The following is a 21,030-nucleotide window of genomic DNA, read 5'->3' on the forward strand; positions in this document are numbered from 1 at the left end:
TAGAGACAGGATTTCACCATGTTGGCCAGGCTGGTCTCGAACTCCTGACCTCAGGTGATCCGCCCACCACGGCCTCCCAAAGTGCTGGGATTACAGGAGTGAGCCACTGCCCCCAGGCCTTGGGATTTTCTATATACAGGATCATGTAATCTGCAAATATAGCTTTGCTTCTTCAGATATCTTTCTTAGGGAGAAAGTTTACAGTTTTAACCACTAAGTATGATGTTAGTTACTGATTTTTTTCTAAATGTCCTCTGTAAAGTTGAGGAAGTTCCCAGGTAGTTGAATGTTTTTATCATAAAAGGGCATTACATTTTGTCAGATGCTTTTTCTTCACCTATTGAGATGATCCTGTGCTCCTATGCTGTTTTCTATTAACATAGTGTATTACATTGATTTTCAGGTGTTAAACTAACTTTGCATTCCTAAGATAAATCCCATGTGGTCACATTGTATGATTCTTTTTGTATGTTGGTGGATTTGCTAGTATTTCATTGTGGGTTTTTGTATTTATATACTAAGGGATATTAGTCTATAGTTTTCTCATGCTGTTTTTGTCAGGTTTTGGTATTGGCATAATACTAGCTTCACAGAATGAGTTGGGAAGTGTTTCCTCCTGTTGTTTAGAGTTTATAAAAGATTGATATCTTCTTTAATTATTGATAGAATCATCCAGTGAAGCCATATGGGCCTGCGCTTTTCTTTGTGGGATGTTTTGAAATTACTTTTATTTTCTTTACTTTGTATTGGGGTGTTCAGATTTTCTATTTCTTCCCAAGCCTTTTTTTTTTTTTTTTCTTGAGACAGAGTCTCTGTTGCCCAGGCTGGAGTGCAGTGGCACAATCTTGGCTCACTGCAACCTCCGCCTCCCGGGTTCAAGCAATTCTCCTGCCTCACCCTCCTGAGTTGCTGGGATTACAGGCACACACCACCATGGCTGGCTAATTTTTGTATTTTTATTAGAGACAGGGTTTCACCATGTTGGTCAGGCTGGTCTCCAATTCCTGACCTCGTGATCCGCCCGCTTTGGCCTCTAAAATGGTGGGATTACAGGCATGAGCCACCGCGCCCGGCCCCAATCTTTGTTAGTAGTTTGTGTCTTTCTAGGAATTTGTTCATTTCATCTAACTTATTTAATTTGTTGGCATACAGTTTTTCATAGTACTACTTTATAATCATTTAAATTTTGATAGCCTCTAGTGCTGTTTCAGAATGTTTTGGGTTTTTTTCCCCACATGTATTTGGTTTTTCATCTTCTATGAAGAGTCACAGTTTTGGCTGGCCGACCCTTCCTTATCTTTTATCACTTTCATGTCTTTATTTTTATTATTTTTTTAGGTAGGGTCTTGTTCTGTCACCCACACTGGAGTGCAGTGGCACCATCATAGCTCACTGTAACCCTCAAACTCCTGGGCCCAAGCAATTGTTGCATCTCATCCTCCTGATTAGCTGAGACTACAGGCACACAACACTATGCTCGGCTAATTTTTTTGTTTTTTTTAATAGGGCTGGGACTACAGATGTGAGTCACTACACCCAGCCTCTTTTAAAAATAGTTTTGCTCTACTTACATGGAATTGGCAGCAGGAGGGTAGGTAGATAGTTGCAGGTTTGCAGTCTACTTGTCATTCAGACTCAATTCTCACATCTTTGATTCTTAGAAATTAACATCTATTGTCTAATTTCTTCCTGTGGTTTTGTTTCAACCAATTTTATTACAAAATAATCAAGTCTTTCTTTTTAAGCTGTTTGAGTTTTACACAAAACAAGTAAGTGTTTAAATATTTGTAATACTGATTTCCATTTGCTTGGTTTCGTTTCAGAAGCCTTACAGGTGGCAACTACTAGCCCAACTGCCAATACTACTGGTACGGCTACTACTTCCTCCACCACTGTGGGTGCAGTTAAGCAAGAACCTCTCCACTCTACTTCATATGCAGTAAATATTCTGGAAAATATAAGCTCTTCGGAATCCTCAAAGCCCATTGAACTTGATGGTCTTCCTTCAGACCAGTTTGCAAAAGGACAGGACACTGTTGCCATAGAAGGTTGTACAGATGAGGAGAACACAGAAAGCGGAGGAGAAGGCCAATACAGAGAGCGTGACGAATTTGTGGTAAAGATAGAAGACATAGAGACTTTTAAGGTGATGTCAGTGTTCACCAGTGTAAAGGTCATAGTTTAGCCGGTGTGCCTGTGATAGTCTTTATTATGACTTTAATAGCATGCATCTACTTTGAATTATAGAAAGTTTTATCCTGTTATAAGTGTTTGATAAAATCAAAATATTAAGAGTAGATGTCAGATATCATTGAAGATAATTTTAACTTTAACTTAGTTGTATGTATATCTGTACAAATGTAGTCAGTTGCATTTCAGTATTAGTAATTACAGTAGTTTAAAAATGTTGACTTTTTTCAAGGTTCCCAACTCATTATTAGTAGTTTGGAGAAAATCGTTATTTATATAATTTAAAAGTTTAAACAAAAATAACAGAGGACTATCACATAAAAGTAGAATTAAATTTAATTTCATAATTTCAAGTTGTATAACCATGAAAAGAATGTAATAATTTTATGTAAGAAAGTTGTAGCTGTGTTTAAAATAACATATTTTGGGGTTTCTGTTTGCTTGCTTTGCTTTTGCCTTTTTATGTATTTTTTTAAATAGAGATGGGATCTTGCTATGTTGACCAGGCTGGTCTCAAACTTTTGGCCTCAAACAGTCCTCCCATCTTGGCCTCCTAAAGTGCTGGGATTACAGGTATGAGCCACTGCATCCAGCCACTTTTGCCTTTTTAAAAAACATTGGAATGACATTAAAAAGTGCAGTGAAGGCTGGGCACGGTGGCTCACTCCTGTAATCCTAACACTTTGGGAGGCCAGGGCGGGCAGATCATGAGGTCAGGAGATCGAGACCATCCTGGCTAACACAGTGAAACCCTGTCTCTACTAAAAATACAAAAAATTAGCCAAGTGTGGTGCGGGCGCCTGTAGTCCCAGCTACTCGGGAGGCTGAGGCAGGAGAATGGCTTGAACCCGGGAGGCGGAGCTTGCAGTGAGCTGAGATCACGCCACTGGGCAACACAGCGAGACTCTAGCCTGGGCGACAGAGAGAGACTCCGTCTCAAAAAAAAAAAGAAGAAAAAAGAAAAAAAGTGCAGTGAAGAATATAACATTCTATATTCTCATTATTCACAATTAACTACTTTTAATATTTTAACGTGTTTGTTTAGGGTCTTTTAAGATATGTATATATACATGGTTATAAAATTGCATATGTAACATAGGACAGTGTCATTAGAAGAAAACTTTCCAGTAGTTTAAGCTGCACAAATGGGTAATGGGCTACTTTGTGTGTTAATGAACTCCCTATTTCTGGAATAATTTAAGCAGAGACTGAATAACCTAATCAGCTTATAAGAATTATTGCAGAATATCAGATAGAGAGGTAAGATAAAAGGTTGAGCTAGGGTAGGCCTTTCAGATTCTTTTCATCTCTAACATTCTAAGATCTAAAATATGTTGCTGTGTTTTATAAAGTATCATTAATTCTGGTTATTACAGGAGGCTTTAAAAACAGGAAAAGAACCTCCAGCTATTTGGAAAGTACAAAAAGCTTTATTACAGAAATTTGTTCCTGAAATTCGAGATGGTCAAAGAGAATTTGCTGCTACAAATAGTGTAAGTAAAATGCATGTTTATATTAGCCTTATTTTGACAATGGTCCTGAAAAAAACAGAATGATTTAAATTTAGAAGTATTTTATATTGAATATTTTTGATATAAAATAGCATATAATTTGAACTAGAATATTGATGCTCTTTGATAGTCTAATATAAAAATAAAGTCATTTGTTAAATATCAGCTATTTAAAATTGAATGACCTTGTATTTAACTTTTTTTTTTAATAAAGGAAAGGGATTAATGTTAGCCTATGAAGAGTTCAGATGAACTCAGAGGCTCCTTTATATTGATTATTCTACTAGTCAAATATCCTGATATACCAGAAGACTGATGGAAGTTATTCTGTCATACTTATGTAACTGGAAGTAAGAATATGCCTAATGAGATTGCTTGTACATATGGGCTTGTACATATGAAATCAATAATGAGCCTGGGATCAGTTTTTTAGAGGGTAAAATTAGCCCGGCCAGAGCTGCATTTTAAAAACTTGAAGGTTGGCTATGTGATAGTCAATCAAACCAACAAAGTAGCATTTATATGTAGATTGAACAATTATGTAACTCAAAGTATTTCTTTCCTCAGTATCTTGGATATTTTGGAGATGCAAAGAGTAAATACAAAAGAATATATGTGAAGTTCATTGAAAATGCAAACAAGAAGGAATATGTCAGAGTGTGTTCTAAAAAGCCAAGAAATAAACCTTCACAAGCTATCAGGTATGTGTTTTCATAGGTGATATATTTGTGCATATATATTGGTGTATTATTAATGATACCAATGTACAAAGGAGCATATCAATTAAAGAGATTTTTTTTTTATTATACACAAGTCAAAAAATTTCAGAGCCTGATGAAATAAGTGATTCTTTTGAAGGCATGAGATGGGCACTGCAAAGCTCATGGCTTTCTGTGGTGGGTGGGTGCCCTTTTCTTTTCCCTGAGTCCTTTTGGTGTCACCCTAGTATTGTGAAAAAAAATTGTAGAGGCAAAAAGTTTGAGTCCATCTTTATGTGACCTAAAGAAGACAACTTCCCTGATGCTCCCTTTTTCATCTATAAAATGTAAATAACAAATAAATTAAATTTAAAATAATTTTTGAGAAAAAAACTATGAGAACTCTACATTACTGGACAAGTGTACACAGTAGAATTATGATTGTGTATTAATGTGACTCTGGGTTGTCTGGAGCATGAATCTGGAAGATAACTGACTTGACCCTGTGGTCTATATGAGAAAGCAGGTATGACCCTAGATATTCTTAATCTAGTGCCAAGTAGGTCCAGTTTCATTAACATTCCCACCTACTGGAAGCAGCTTACCTTATTTTTATGATGGAATTTTATCCACTCAAATCTTCAGACCTGGCAGAGAGCAAATCTTTTTAATTTGAGACAGGGTCTCACCCTGTCACTAAGGCTGCAGTGTAGTGGTGTGATCACAGCACTGCAGCCTCGACCTCCCAGGCTCAGGTGATCCTCCTGCCTCAACCTCCCAAGTAGCTGGGACTACAGGTGCGCACCACTGTGCCCAGCTAATTTTTGTAGGAATGGGATTTTACCATGTTGCTCAGGTTGGTCTTGAACTCTTGGGCTCAAGCACTTTGCCCGCCTCAGCCTCCCAAAGTGCTGGAATTACAGACGTGAACCACCGTACCCAGATGGCATAGAGCAAATCTTGAGGGACTCTAGGACAGATGCATTTGGGCCCCTCCCCTCCCCTCCCCTTCGACGGAGTTTTGCTCTTGTTGCCCAGGCTTGAGTGCCGTGGCGTGATCTTGGCTCACTGCAACCCCCCCTCCCAGGTTCAAGCGATTCTCCTGCCTCAGCCTCCCAAGTAGTTGAGACTACAGGCGCATGCCACCACTCCCAGCCGATTTTTGTATTTTTAGTAGAGATGGGGTTTCACTATGTTGGCCAGGCTGGTCTCGAACTCCCGACCTCAGGTGATCCACCCGCCTCGGCCTCCCAAAGTGCTAGGATTACAGGCATGAGCCACCGCTCCTGGCCACATTTGGGTTTCTACATCAAAACCTGACACCACCAGAGACTGTGAGAGTTTCTTAGGGTCAGAGCTAGATGTGGCAATTATGGTTATATCATTCATTACCTTCCTAAGCCCACTGATCATCTGTTGTACAGCCTCATAGTCTCTGGGAAATAAGTCCATAAATCAAGGAGGGGAATGAGGAAGTAGAAATAAGGACTGAACTAAAAGTCCCTTAGTAACTGAATATTGAATGCTACTGAGGAAAAGAATGTATTTTAAGAAAATTTTATGGGAATCACCATTGAGAGGTATAGGACTTGGACTGTATATTTTGGAGGTATTGGTGAGGGTAATTAGATAATCTTCTCCTGTGATTCTTTTGTATTTTTCTATTTTATTTTAGTTTAACAAGATTTCAGTGTGTTAATGAAGTTTGTTTATAACATTGCAGAACTGTTCAAGCTAAGCCAAGTAGTAGTAGTAAAGCTTCTGATCCTCCAGCATCAAAAACTACAACTACAAAAACCCCTTCTGTGAAACCCAAAGTTAAACAGCTAAAAGTAAAGGCTGAGCCACCACCAAAGAAACGGAAAAAATGGAAAGAAGAATTTTCATCATCCCAATCTGACTCATCTCCTGAGATCCATACTAGTAGTAGTGATGATGAGGGTGAGTTTTCCGTGAAATGGCTATCCTGATAACTTTAGATTATCTACATGAGTGGCAAGGAGCGGTGATGCTGACAATTACCAAAATGTATGTATTTTTCAGGGAATTTATCTACCTAATAAATTCTGTTTAGGTTTTTATGAAAGTAAGTTCACATTCCCTGAACATACCAACTGAAGCACAGTTGACCCACACATGCAGCCTTGTAAATAGAAAAGGCAGAACTTACCTTAGTAATGCCAGTTATCTCAACTCTGGATAAGATGGAGGTTAGATCAGATGATTACTAAGAATCACCTAGTTCTAAACTTTTTTTTTTTGAGACAAGGTTTCATTCTGTCACCCAGGCTGAAGTGCAATGGCATGATCCTAGCTCACTGCAGCGTCGAACACCTGGGCTCAAGTGACTCTCCTACCTCAGCTTCCAAAGTAGCTGGGACTACAGGTGTGTACCACCAAGCCCAGCTAATGTTTTTTTTAAGGGATGGGCTCTTGCTTTGTCACTCAGGACGGTCTCAAACTCCTGGGCTTAAGCAGTCCTTCTGCCTTAACCTCCCAAAGTGCTGGGATTACGGGCATGAGCCTCTACGTCCCGCCTAGTTCTAAACATTTGAGTCTAAGTTTATGCTAGAAGAAAAGAATAATTAAGCCTAGGAAAGAGGAACTCAAATTATAATATAGTAATATATTTAATAACGTATACCACTACATTATTTAATAAATGCTTACTACTGTATATCTGCCACTAGCTAATCATGTACCTGTGACGAAGGTAGGATATCCTCTGTCTTAGTTTTTTCTTTTTTTATAAAATGGAAAGGTTGAAATAATCTGTTATCAAACTTCTTGACCTTAGAACCATTTTACATTCTTAAAAATTACTGAAGATCCTAAAATGCATTTATGTAGGTATATCTATTGATATTTACTGTATTAGAAATTAAAATGGAGATAGTTGTAATATATAAGATTATACCAGCACACAAATCATGGTGTGTGATATATGTAAGAAATTTCAAGTAGTTCAGTAGTCTAGTACAGAGGTTGCCAAATGGCTTGCAGACTGAATCTGACCCTCAGCCTGTTTTTATAGTTTTATTGGAGCACAGCTGCATACATTCATTTGCGTATTTCCATACAGTTGCTTTCCCACTACAGTGGCAGATTTGAGTAGTTCTACAGAGACCATATGGCAAAACCTAAAATATTTACCTATAGCCCTTTACAGAAAAAGGTTGCTGGCCCCTGTTTTTCTAGAACATAAAATTGAATATAAGAAAAGAGTAAGGGATGATGAAAGACCTTGTATGCCATAATAAAGCTAAGAAGCTTGGGATCTTGTAAACAAATGAGAGTCCTTAGAGGGATTTATAAAGGGGAAACAATATGGTGCAACTGAATTTGAATTACAGGACATAATTCAGGCATAAATTGAGTCTGCACCTAAATAGTGGCAGCAGGGATGGAGATGAGGGGACAGTTTTGAGAAATTCAGGATGTAATCTTGGCAGAATTTGAATGGTGAATTAGTTGTTGGGGCTATGGTTGAAGTTGATGTCCAAGATGGTTTCTGACATTACAAGTATCATTGCTTGAGAGATTATCTTAGAAATTATCTGATTAGAAATAGAACCATAATTTAAAAAATTCTTCAGTGCTGAAGTCTACTTTAAATTTACTGTTTTTATTTTTTTTATTTTTTATTTTTTGAGTCAAGGTCTACTCCATTGTCTAGGCTAGACTACAGTGGTTCTGTCATGACTCACTGTAGCCTCAACCTCCCAGGCTCAAGTGATCTTCCCACCTCAGCCTCCCAAGTAGCTGGGACTACAGGTGGGCACCACCACACCCAGCTAATTTTTAAATTTTTATAATTGTAGACACAGGGTCTCACTATGTTGCCCAGGCTGATCTCACATTCCTGGGCTCAAGCAATCCTCCCACTTTGGCCTCCCAAAGTGCTGGGATTATAGGTATAAGCCACTGTGCCCAGTCTAAATGTACTGTTTTTAAATGCTATTTGTGGGCAAGTGCAGTGGTGCACATCTGTACTCCTAGCTACTTGGGAGGCTCAGGAGAAAGGATTACTTGATCCCAGGAGTTTAAGACCAACCTAGACAGACAACATAGTGAGACTCCATCTCTTAAAAAAAAAATAATACAAAAATAAAGCTATTTGTAAATGGTTGTTTAGAAATATATACATCAGGCTGGGCGCGGTGGCTGATGCCTGTAATCCCAGCACATTGGGAGGCCAAGGAGGGTGGATCACCTGATGTCAGGAGTTCGAGACCAGACTGGCCAACACGGTGAAACCTTGTCTCTACTAAAAATACAAAAAATTAGCCAGGTGTGGTGGCAGGCACCTGTAATCCCAGCTACTCACGAGGCTGAGGCAGGAGAATCATTTGAACCCAGGAGGTGGAGGTTGCAGTAAGCCAAGTTTGCGCTATTGCACTCCAGCCTTGGGCAACTAGAGCGAAACTCCATCTCAAAAAAAAAAAAAAAGAAAGAAAAAAAGGAAAAATATATACATCAGAAAATAAGGAAATTTCAAATGCCTTGAATATGCATAGAAGGCATTATACATAATTTTTGCAGTTAGCAGTCTTGCCTACTGCTTAGAATCAAAACGTTTGGTTCTGAATTTGCTCTCAATTATAGTTTCTTCAAATGACAAGATAACATTTTCTTCCCTTGGTAATTTGAGTGACCACTAGGTGTCACTAATAGTTAAGCAAACACTTTTAGTGCCTTTTTTGTTCCTTGTTTTACATTCTCAGGCTAACGAATGGATTTAGTTCTCTTAAGAAGTCAAATATTGATAATAAACATATATTCATAGGCTGGTGATTTTCAGACTCTTTGTTTCAGGACTCCAATGAAGTCTTCGAACACACTGAGGATTCTAGATACTTTGGTTTATGTGTGCTGAATCTATTGATATTTACTAAATACCAATTCAAAGTTTTAAAATATTTATTTAAAATGAACCCATTACTTATTAATGTGAGGTGTGTTTTTTAAAACAAAATTAGCAGTATTTAGTGAGATGAGTACATATCTGCTTCTACATTCAGTTCGTTATTATATGTTATTTTGGCTAAAGTATCAAGAATATCCATACTTAACTGAGAAAGCAATTGAAATATTCCTTCTGTATGTAGTTAGGAAAAGGAGGAGGATTTCAGTTGCCTTCTCAGATACTTATAGATGCTCCTGATACTGACAAGTAGTAGTTTCTTGAGTTTTCATGCTATTACATTAAAATCTATTGGTTTGTCTTAACTTTTACATATCTCTCATCCATGCATGGATTTATAACATTGTTAATTGGTCATGTGAAAATATTAGTTAGCTTGGTGATATAGATTTTCCAATATTTTATTTCACACTTTAAAACACTGTGGTTAAATATAAATTTGCCTTTTTAACCATTTTTAAGTGTACAATTTATTAGCATTATTTATATTCAAACTGTTGTATAACCCTCACCTCTATTTCCAAAACTTTTATCATCCCAAACAGAAACTGTAACCATTAAGCAACAACTACTTACTCTCTTTTTCCTCCAGCTACTGGTAACCTCTAATCTATTTTTTGTATATTGATTTTGTCCATTCTAAATGTCTCATATAAGTGGAATTATATAATATTTTTCCGTTTGTGTCTGGCTTCTTTCACTTAGCAGAATATTTTCAAGGTTCATCCATGTAAAAGCATATATTAGAACTTCATTACTTTTTATGGCTAAATAATATTCCATTGTATGTTTATACCACGTTTTATTGATGGACATTTGGTTTATTTCTTCCTTTTGGCTAACTGAATAATTGGTGTAATAAACATTGGCATACAAGTATCTAAGTTCCTATTTTCAATTTTGGAGGCATATACCTGAAGCAGAATTGTTATTGTTGTCACATATAATCCTGTGTTTAGCCTTTAGAGGAACCACCAAACTGTTTTCCACGTGGTTACACCATTTTATATTCCCACCAGGAAAGCATGATGGTTCCAATTTTTCCACATCTTTTGCTAACACTTGTTGTTTTCTGTGTGTGTGTGCATTTTTTAAAAGTCATCCTAGCAAGTGTGAAGTGGTATCTCATTGTGGTTTCAATTTGAATTTTTCTAGTGACTAATGATGTTGAGCATTTTTTCCATGTCCTTATTGGCCATTTGTGTATCTTCTTTGGAGAAATGTCTATTCAGATCCATTGCCCATTTTTAAACTGGGTTATTTGTCTTTTTGTTGTTAAGTTGTAGGAGTTTTAAAATATATTTTGGATATTAAACCGTTAATCAGATATATAATTTGAAAATGTTTCCTCCCATTTCGTAGGTTGTTTTTACTTTCTTGATAATGTCCTTTGATGCACAAAAGTTTTAAATTTAGATGAAGCCCAATTTACTTATTTTTTCTTTTGTTGCTCAGCTTTTGTTCACATAGAATCCATTGCCAAATCCAAGGACATAAAGATTTACTCCTACATTTTCTTCTAAGAGTTTTATGGTTCTTGCTCTTAAGGTCAGATATTTCATTTTACACTATAAAAAAATAGCACTCATCAATTCTACGAATGATCTCATTAATGAAGTCTTAATTGGGAAGCTCTCAAATTCACAGTAGGGATAGAAGATGTCCAGAATTCTAATTTTCACTTGAAATCTCAAATTTTATCATTGGCAGCAAATACTGTCAGTTGTTTTCCTTGAATGAACAGATTCTCTTAATTTACTTTTAAGAAAATGTCTGCCAAATACCCAAGTCTGGATAGCCATAGTGTACCTGTCAGTCATTCTTTCAAATAAAAATGGTGTTTTGTTGGGGGAAAGAATAGCTAGTTCATCTTGTAACTCACACAACTGTATGGGTGCTCCTCCTGGTCATACCCATTATACTTACACAGAAGGGCTTTATGTGTACCTGCTATTTCATCACAGAATATTAAAAGACATCTATTCAAGAGTAGAAATTTCATAAAAGTAGTAATTTTTACTCCTTCATCAAGGACTATTATTTTTTATGTTATCTGTTTTTGAGACAAGGTCTCACTCTTACCCAGGCTGGAGTGCAGTGGTACAATCACGGGTCATTGCAACGTCAATCTCCCAGGCTCAGGTGATCCTCCCACCTCAGCCTCTTGGGTATCTGGGACTACAGGCGCATGTGTGCCACCATAGCTGGCTATTTTTTTGTATTTTTTAGTAGAGACGAGGTTTTTCCATGTTGCCTAGGCTCTTTTTGTTTGTGTTTGTATTTTGTTTGTTTCTTTGAGATGGAGTCTCGCACTATCATCCAAGCTGGAGTGCAGGGGTGCGATCTCGGCTCACTGCACCACCTCCCAGGTTCAAGCAATTCTCCTGCCTCAGCCTCCTGAGTAGCTGGGACTACAGGCGCCCGCCATCACGCCTGGCTAATTTTTTGTATTCTTAGTAGAGACAGGGTTTCTCTATGTTGGCCAGGCTGGTCTTGAACGCTTGACCTCGTGATCCACCTGCCTCGGCCCCCCCAAAATGCTGGGATTACATGCATGAGCCACCGCATCTGGCCTTGCCCAGGCTCTTTTTTAATTTTGTATTTTTAGAGACAGGTCTCACTCTGTCACCCAGGCTGGAGCGCATGGTGCAATCATAATTCACTGTAACCTCAAACTTCTGGCACAAGCAATCTTCTCACCTCAGTCCCCCAAGTAGCTAGGACTACAGGTATGCACCACCACACCCAGCTAATTTTAAAGTTTTTTGTAGAGACTGGGTCTCACTCTGTTGCCCAGGCTAGTCTTAAACTCCTGGCCTCAAGCCATTGTCCTGCTTCAGCCTTCCAGAGTGCTGGAATTACAGGCATGAGTCACCGCACCTGGCCCTAAGACTACTCTGGTTGTTAATTAAGAGATGGGGTCTTATTCTGTCACAGGAGAGGAGTGGTACCTTTTTAGCTCACTGCAGCCTCGAACTCCTGGGCTCAAACAGTCCTCCTACCTCAGGCTGCCAAGCAGCTAGTACTACAGGTGCATGCCACCACACCTAGCTAACTTAAAAATTTTTTTGTAGAGATGGTATCTCGCTAGATTGCCTGGGCTGGCCTTGAACTCCTGACCTCAAGCAATCTTCCCGCTTTGGCCTCCCAAAGTACTGGTATTATAGGTGTGAGCCACCATGCCCAGCCCCTAGGACTATTCCTAAGTGAAACTGACTTTTTCCCCCTCCGAATACATGGTAGTGACATGACAAAGTCATGCAAAGTATATTACTACTAGTAGAGTTTGTTGTCATTGCCTTCATTTGTGGTAAGTAAGGCACCATCAATTTTACCCAATATTGGTTTTGCAAATGGCAATGCAGTGAAGAAAGTACATAATATCTTAATATTATCATGAATACAGTTTTGGTATCAGAGACCACTGAAAGGGTTTTGGGGTCCCCCCTGGGGTCCATGGACTGTACTTTAAGAACTGCTGTTTAAAATACATACACCTACTATAGGCAAGGCACGGTGGCTTACAGCTAATCTCAGCACTTTCAGAGGCTGAGACAGAAGGATCACTTGAGACTGAGATTTCAAGACCAGCCTGGGCAACACAGTGAAACCCCATCTCTAAGAAAAAAAAAAAAATATATATATATATATATATATATACACACACACACACACACACACACATATGCACACTATATACCCACATTAAAAATATTTTTAAACCTGCTATTTAAGGGTGTGACTTGATTATATATTTGAATACAAAAAGTCAAAATTGAAACAAACTTTTTTTTTTAGATGGAGTCTTGCTATATTGACCAGGCTGATCTTGAACTCCCGGGCTCAAACAATCCTCCCACCTCAGCCTTCCAAGTAGCTGGGACTACAGGTGTGCACCAGCGCACCCAACAAGTTAATCTCCTAGTTCTTCGCATTGGATTTGAATGAAATTTCCTCTGTGCACAGGCTGTGTTTACATTAAAATGATTTTTTTCTTTTTTTCTTTTTCTTTATGAGACAGGGTCTTTACTCTGTTTCCCAGGCTTGAGTGCAGTGGTGCAATCACAGCTCTCTGCAGTCTCAACCTCCTAGACTCAAGCAGTCCTCTTGCCTCAGCCTCTTGAATAGCTGGGAATACTGGTACATGCCACCACACGTGGCTAATTTATTATTTTTTAAATTGAAACGATGTCCCACTATGTTGCCCTAGCTGGTCTTGAACTCCTAGGCTCAAGCAGTCCTCCCACCTTGGCCTCCCAAAGTGTTGGGATTACAGGCATGTGCTACTGCACCTGGCATACTTCTAAAAATTTTAATACATCCTAGGCAAGAATTTTATAGCAATTTATGTGTAGGAATAAAATGGAAATCTGTGTGTTACTCATACATTGGATGTCATACGATTTCTTTACTACTAAACATAGAGAAACCATCAAGACCAGAGTAGCACCACCTGGCACCAGATGTCTGTGGTGGGATCCAGCGGAAGACAAATAGTTTCTTACCCAGTCTACTTTTTCTGGTGTTGGGCTTCAGAATCACCTAGGAAGGGCCAGGCGTGGTGGCTCACGCGTGTAATCCCAACACTGGGAGGCTGAGGCGGGCGGATCACCTGAGGTCAGGAGTTTAAGACCAGCCTGGCCAACATGGTGAAACCCCATCTCTACTAAAAATACAAAAAAATTAGCCAGGCATGGTGCTGTGTACCTATAATCCCAGCTACTCCGGAGGTTGAGGTGGAAGAATTGCTTGAACCTGGGAGGCGGAGGTTGCAGTGAGCCAAGATCACGCCATTGCACTCCAGCCTGGGCAACAAGAGCAAAACTCTGTCTTAAAACACACACACACACACACACACACACACACACACACACACGCCACAAAAGAATCACCTAGGAAGCTTTTTAAGAGCATAATACTTAAGCTTCGTCACCACTACCACGACCACCACCACTACCAAAGATTCTGTTTCAGGAAGTCCAGCAGTCTGGTTTTTTGTTCTATTGTTAACAAAGCTCTGCAGTCATTGTGATGTGCAAACCAGCTTTGAGAACCTCAGACCTTTTAAAGGTAAGGTGAGAAGTCTTGAATTTGAAGAAATTGTGTCTGCAATCTGCTTCTAGGGTCTCGTTATAGAGAAGTGTTTTTAAAATTGTCAGGAAGGAAAATTTAATATTTAACCCTTTCTCCCTCCCAGAATTTGATCCTCCCGCTCCCTTTGTCACTCGCTTTTTGAACACAAGAGCAATGAAGGAAACCTTTAAGAGCTACATGGAATTGCTTGTTAGCATTGCCTTGGACCCTGACACAATGCAAGCCTTAGAGAAGAGCAATGGTACAGTCTTCTAAGCAGTACTTTCTTGGTAGTAATTCCTGGAATTAAAAAAAGAAATCTTGTCCGTTAGTTATATGTTTATATGTAGTTACATGTTTATAGGTGGCTTGTGTAATATATACCTATAAATTGTCAGTTAAATACATAGCATCTTAATTCTATAAAATGGTCATATCTTTTCATGCATTCTCTGAATATTTGAACTTTTATTGCTTTCTACTTGTGGGAAAATTGTATAGCTACTAACCAGTTTCTTCCAACTCTAGAATCTAATCATCTTCATAAATAGTTTACTAAGTTTTGGTATTACATGGAAGGTCTGTATGTCAGTATATTTTATTTTCCAATAATTGAAAAGATGAACCAGATAAAAGTGGCATAAAGATTAAAATCATATACTTGTATATTTAGTAAAAGATACATCATAACAATTATTTTCTGATCAATTAGTATTAAACCAGTAAATGCACTGGGTTATACCAATTAATATTATTCCTTTTAGTTATTTGAGAAATCTCCATACTGTTTTCCATAGCAGTTGTACTAATTTACATTCTCACCAGCAGTCCCACTACTGAGTATCTACATAAAGGAAAATAAATCATACCAAAGAGACACCTGCACACGTATGTTTATTGCAGCACAGTTCACAACTGTAAAGATATGGAAAGTGACCATCAGCCGATGAGTGGATAAAGAAAATATAGTGAATTCTATTCAGCCATAAAAAAGAGTGAAATAATGTCTTTTGCAGCAACTTGGTTGGAACTGGAGGTCATTATTCTAACTGAAGTAACTCAGGAATGGAGAACCAAGTATCACATGTTCTCACTTATAAGTGAGAGCTAAGCTATGGGTACACAAAGGCAGTGTGGTATAATGGACATTGGAGACTCAGACGGGGAGAGGGTGAGAAAGGGGTAAGGGATGAAAAACTACCTATGGGGTACAATGTACACTACTTGGGTGATGGATGCACTGAAATCTCAGACTTCACCACTATACAGCTCATCCATGAAACCAAAACCACCTGTACCCCTAAAGCTATTGAAATTTTTTAAAAGTTGTTGTTAAAGAAGAAAATAAAAGGTACAGGAAGAATATGGCATTATAGTCTTATGGAACCACCACTGTATATGTGGTCTGTCATTGCCAAAAATGTCATTATGCAGTGCATGACTATATACTGTTTTATTATGTTCACATACTTAGGCACATATTCTAGTTTAACCTTAAAACAACTTAGCCATTTTGTGGATTAAGACAGGTTCAGAGAGGTTAAGTGACTTGCTTAAGGGCCCACAAACTGGAAAGTGGCAGAGAAAGGATTAAAATAAAAAGTCTTCTAATTTCTGGTCCAGTTCTTCTTACCACGTAATCAGAGACAGTAACCTATATATCAGTCATTTTCGAGTAATGTGGAGCTGGAAGGGACTTTAGATATTAACTAGTCTAAAACATTTATTTTGTAAACTAAAGTTCAAAAGAGATTAAAGTTAGATAACAAGTTAGAGGTTGAAGAACCATGATTAGAACTCAGTTAATCCCAGGTCAGCATTTTTGCTATTAAATGTTATATTCCTTGCATCATAAAATATGCTTCTCTTTGTGGTAGTCATTTCTGTGTAGTTGTATTTTGAAAGATTTTTAAAAATTGCTTATCAGTGTTTTCTGATTTTTCTCTAATATAAGGGGAGAAAAATTTTTAAGGTTATTATTTTTAAATCACAAGTGTTTAAAACTTGTTTTTGTAGAATGTAAATACAGTATTAGAACAGATTTAATCACTAACAGAAAGACTATATAAACAATCATTTTACTTAGCTGTGAAACTTGTGACCTGGATTCTGGGGATTTTTTTTTTTTCCGGAAAGGTTATTAGAAGCAGTTAGTATTATAAAATATAATAAATTACTATGCTGATAAATTAAGAGTCTAATAATCTAAAATGTTTAATGCTACACCAAAACTAATTATATTCTAAAAGTGCTTTTCTTAATGGAACTTAAAGTTCAGAGTGTTGACATTGAAAGCCAAAAGCTTTGAATAGGAATCTTTGTCATAATTTTACTCTCCCCTCTTTTTCTAAAATAACTATTTTGATTCATATTTTTCGTACTGGGTTTTGATCATTTTTCTTCCCCTACTTTTTCTTTGCTTCAAATTAAAGTGACTTAATATCCCTTGGTCATACTCAGTGTTTTGTTAGATCAGTTTGTATTTTGTAATACTACGATTGTTCAGATTGTTCAGAGGGTAAATGAGGTCTGAAGAAATTAGGCAGCTTGCCCATTGGTCACATAGCTGCCACATATCAGTTCTATTCAGTTAAAAGCCAGTTCTAGTTTATCCAGCAGTTCTAGTTCAGCTAAAACTTAGGACTTTGGATCCTCATATAGTGCTCATCCCATCATCATACTGAGCTGCCTCTTTCTCACTTGCTATTATAAACCTACTTTTCAAGTTAACCTTTGTTCAGAAAGCTTCATGTCCAGTTTTTTGCAATCAATATTTTACATATGCCAATGAATTTAGTGTATTTTAATACATGTTTTGAGAAAAAGTTGGAATTTTTATTAAGTATTTATTGATAGTTTATCCTGTTAAATTATAATGTTTCAGATGAGCTACTTTTACCTCATATGAAAAAAATAGATGGCATGCTAAATGATAACCGAAAGAGACTTCTTTTGAATCTTCATTTGGATCAATCATTCAAGGTATTTCCTTCTGATGACTTATTAGCAAAACTCAATGGCAATCATAGTCTTCAGTATAATAGGAAGGAAATTTATGAAAATCATTCACTTACAAAATTTTTCACCTAACAAAAATTTGGTTTTTATTCATTGTAAGTCTATTTAGTTTGTCTTTTTTAGTGTTAATCATTTGCTTTTCTCCACTTAAATTTATTTTTTAGGCATTTATAGTTACCTATTTTGTATCTTCTATAAAATAATTTCCAAATGTCTCTGAAAGTATTTCCTTTAAACTACTGTATTCTAATTTTTTCTTTTAACATTTCAAAATTTTTACGTTTTGTCTGTAATTAAAATTAGCTTTTCCTTAGCACAGTTGTCAAAATTCCCCTTACGTGCCTCATTTATTCAATATCAGAGGAAACATTGATTTTTATAAGGGTAGGAAATGTATATAATTCTATCTGTTAATATATCTTGGCAATATAAGTTGGTTTTGGTGTTATCAGAAATATAGAAAAGAGCTAATCTAAACTCAGATAATTTATCATAGAAGCTACTTAGTAATTTAAAAATTTCTAGATTTTTTTTTTTTTTTTTGAGACGGAGTCTCGCTCTGGTACCCAGGCTGCATTGCAGTGGCACAACCTTGGCTTGCTGCAACCTCTGCCTCCTGAGTTGAAGCGGTTCTTGTGCCTCAGCCTCCTTAGTAGCTGGGATTACAAGTGCCCACCACTACACCCGACCAATTTTGATATTTTTAGTAGAGACAGGATTTCACCATGCTGGCCAGTCTGGTCTTGAACTCCTGACCTCAGATGATCCCCCCACCTTGGCCTCCCAAAGTGTTGGGATTACAGGCGTAAGCCACTGCACCCGGCCGAGCTTTTTATTTCAATTGGAGAAGAGGCACGCAAATTTATTAACGTGCACATGGGAGAGAATCACAGAGTGATTACTCCCTAGCCTTTCTTATTCAAAGTATAATATCACATTGAGAATCATTTGGTTATATCTACTTTGGGGAACATTTTTTAATTGATGGTAACAATATTATACATTTGAGTAACTTGTTCACATCCCTATTTATGTGAACTCCATGTAAAAGTGAATATTGACTTCATTTCAATTAGGTGAAAACTGAGGCTATTAGATTGTGTTTAAAACTAAATGACACTAGGCCGGGCGCAGTGGCTCACGCCTGTAATCCCAGCACTTTGGGAGGCCGAGACGGGCGGATCACAAGGTCAGGAGATCGAGACCATCCTGGCTAACACGATGAAACCCCGTCTCTACTAAAAAATACAAAAAACTAGCCGAGCGAGGTGGCGGGCGCCTGTAGTCCCAGCTACTCGGGAGGCTGAGGCAGGAGAATGGCGGGAACCCGGGAGGCGGAGCTTGCAGTGAGCTGAGATCCGGCCACAGCACTCCAGCCTGGGCGACAGAGCGAGACTCCGTCTCAAAAAAAAAAAAAAAAAAAAAAAAAAAACAACTAAATGACACTAAACTATCATAGTAGTCATGTATTCTTCACTGCCGTGTACTCGCAGCAGGAAAAAAAGGTTAGAAGCTAGTAAGAAATCCAGTACTAAGAATTTGGTCTCCTGACTCATAGTCCAGTTTGTGTTTTTTTGTTTTTGTTTTTGAGATGGAGTCTTGTTCTTTTGCCGAGGCTGGAGTCCAGTGGCGTGATCTCAGCTCACTACCATCTCCACCTCCTGAGTTCTAGAGATTCTCCTGCCTCAGCCTCTCCTACTCAGACTGGATGTAGCTGGGACCACAAGCATGCCCCACGACATCCGGCTAATTTTTGTGTTTTCAGTAGAGATGGGATTTCACGATGTTAGTCAGGCTGGTCTCGAACTCCTGACTTGAAGTGATCCGCCTGCTTCGGCCTCCCAAAGTGCTGGATTATAGGCATGAGCCATGGCACTCGGCTCTAGCCCAGTGTTTCCTGCTTAACTGCTGCCTTCAAATAAATGAAATATTCTTTTGTGAAATATTATATTTTGTGGAGACAAGGGAACATTTTTAGATAGGTGTTTTCTAAAGATTTACTAAATTTTAAAAATTACCAGGTTTGGCTAATCACTGTAGAAACGTCAAACCAGTTCTTTAACAAGATTTCTAATTCTGTTATTAGTTATTAATTTTGATAATTGTCATATAAAGCAATTTGCATTTTTCTTTTCTTTTCTTTTTTTTTTTTTGAGACAGAGTCTCACTCTGTCTCCCAGGCTGAAGTGCAGTGGCGCTATCTCCGCCCACTGTAACCTCCTCCTCTCCTGCCTCAGTCTCTGGAGTGGCTGGGATTATAGGTGCCCACTACCACACCTGGCTAATTTTTGTATTCTTTTTTTTTTTTTTTTGAGGCGGAGTCTCGCTCTGTCGCCCAGGCTGGAGTGCAGTGGCGCGATCTTCGCTCACTGCAAGCTCCGCCTCCCGGGTTCCCGCCATTCTCGTGCCTCAGCCTCCCGAGTAGCTGGGACTACAGGCGCCCACCACCACGCCCGGCTAATTTTTTGTATTTTTAGTAGAGACAGGGTTTCACCGTGGTCTCGATCTCCTGACCTTGTGATCCGCCCGCCTCGGCCTCCCAAAGTGCTGGGATTACAGGCGTGAGCCACCGCGCCCGGCAATTTTTGTATTAGTAGAGATGGGGTTTCACCGTGTTGGCCAGGCTGGTCTTGAACTCCGGGCTTCAAGTGATCTGCCCGCCTCCGCCTCCTAAAGTGCTGGGATTACAGGTGTAATCCATGCCCAGCCTTAGCAATTTGCATTTCAAAGCCAAATTACATAATATTAAGAGTTATAATGATTTGAAGTAAAATATTACAAATAGTAGATGAAGAAAGGTTTTTCTGTTCTTTAGAAATAATTAGTGTGCTTTCCTATGTTGATCTTCGTGATGTTAGGAGTCCTGAAGCCTTTTCAAGGTAATGATGTTCTGCCTTTTTCTGAAATCTGCGTACTTCGGATCATCTTAGGCATCTTGTGGTCATTGGAAAGATTTAAATTTTCTTCTTTCATCTCCACTGACTTAGTGTGTGTTGTTTCCAAATTTAGAATGTTTAGACTTTAAATTCTGTTTGTTGCAAATAGTAATTCTGGATCCAAAAATTGTCAAGGTGCATGTTTTAAATGGAAAACACCAGAGTACATGATAAGAGCACAAATAATCTGAGAAAGGAACAAAGCTAGAACGTGATGGTAGCTCACTCTGGTAGAAAATGCCAAAAGTGTTATTGTTTCTATCAAATGAAATTGAGTTCCTTAATACACTTATACTAAGAAAAATTTAGGTTGCCGGTTTTTAAAAAGGTACCATTTTCAGGGCCCCAGTACCAGGTGCTTGGAAACAATAGATGAGTTTGGAGAAGAGTGGCCTTAAAGGTTGTAACTGTTCATAAAACGTGCTTATCGAATGAGGACTGCATTCTGAATCATAAATATTATAGGAGAACGTCAACATTTTTAGTGTCAAAATAATAAATGATGGTAGGAGCTTGATTTAATTTTTATAAAGTCATAATCGAACTAGTTAAATGTCACTACAAGTATCATTCAGTTATTGTTTGTAGCTTTTCAGTCAGGCAGGATGATTTGCCAAGTAGGTAAGGGCATAAATAGGCCAGTGGCTTATTTATTTATTTATTTAGAGACAGAGTCTCTC

The 21,030-nt window shown here is 38.1% G+C and overlaps 1 protein-coding gene and 1 long non-coding RNA gene across 4 annotated transcripts in view; one reads left to right on the forward strand and one right to left on the reverse strand.

The window, feature by feature from the left end:
• QSER1 (glutamine and serine rich 1) overlaps nucleotides 1-21,030 on the forward strand; it is an 86,387-nt gene that overhangs the window by 56,938 nt on the left and 8,419 nt on the right. Inside the window, exons 5-10 of one of the 3 annotated variants that reach the window (XM_021925931.2) lie at nucleotides 1,824-2,146; nucleotides 3,567-3,683; nucleotides 4,269-4,402; nucleotides 6,123-6,340; nucleotides 14,521-14,658; nucleotides 17,281-17,378. In XM_021925931.2, the coding sequence (XP_021781623.2) occupies nucleotides 1,824-2,146; nucleotides 3,567-3,683; nucleotides 4,269-4,402; nucleotides 6,123-6,340; nucleotides 14,521-14,658; nucleotides 17,281-17,378 (1,028 nt within the window). Of the gene's footprint in view, nucleotides 1-1,823; nucleotides 2,147-3,566; nucleotides 3,684-4,268; nucleotides 4,403-6,122; nucleotides 6,341-14,520; nucleotides 14,687-17,280; nucleotides 17,379-21,030 lie in introns of those variants that run through there. The other 2 variants (XM_031653397.1, XM_031653396.1) reach the window with 2 other exon arrangements.
• The window catches only part of LOC108581927, a 117,527-nt gene that overhangs the window by 40,781 nt on the left and 55,716 nt on the right, over nucleotides 1-21,030 (reverse strand). The gene's annotated exons all lie outside the window — the stretch shown is intronic.

This window comes from Papio anubis, chromosome 12 (genome assembly GCF_008728515.1).
Source record: "Papio anubis isolate 15944 chromosome 12, Panubis1.0, whole genome shotgun sequence".
Lineage (NCBI taxonomy): Eukaryota > Metazoa > Chordata > Mammalia > Primates > Cercopithecidae > Papio > Papio anubis.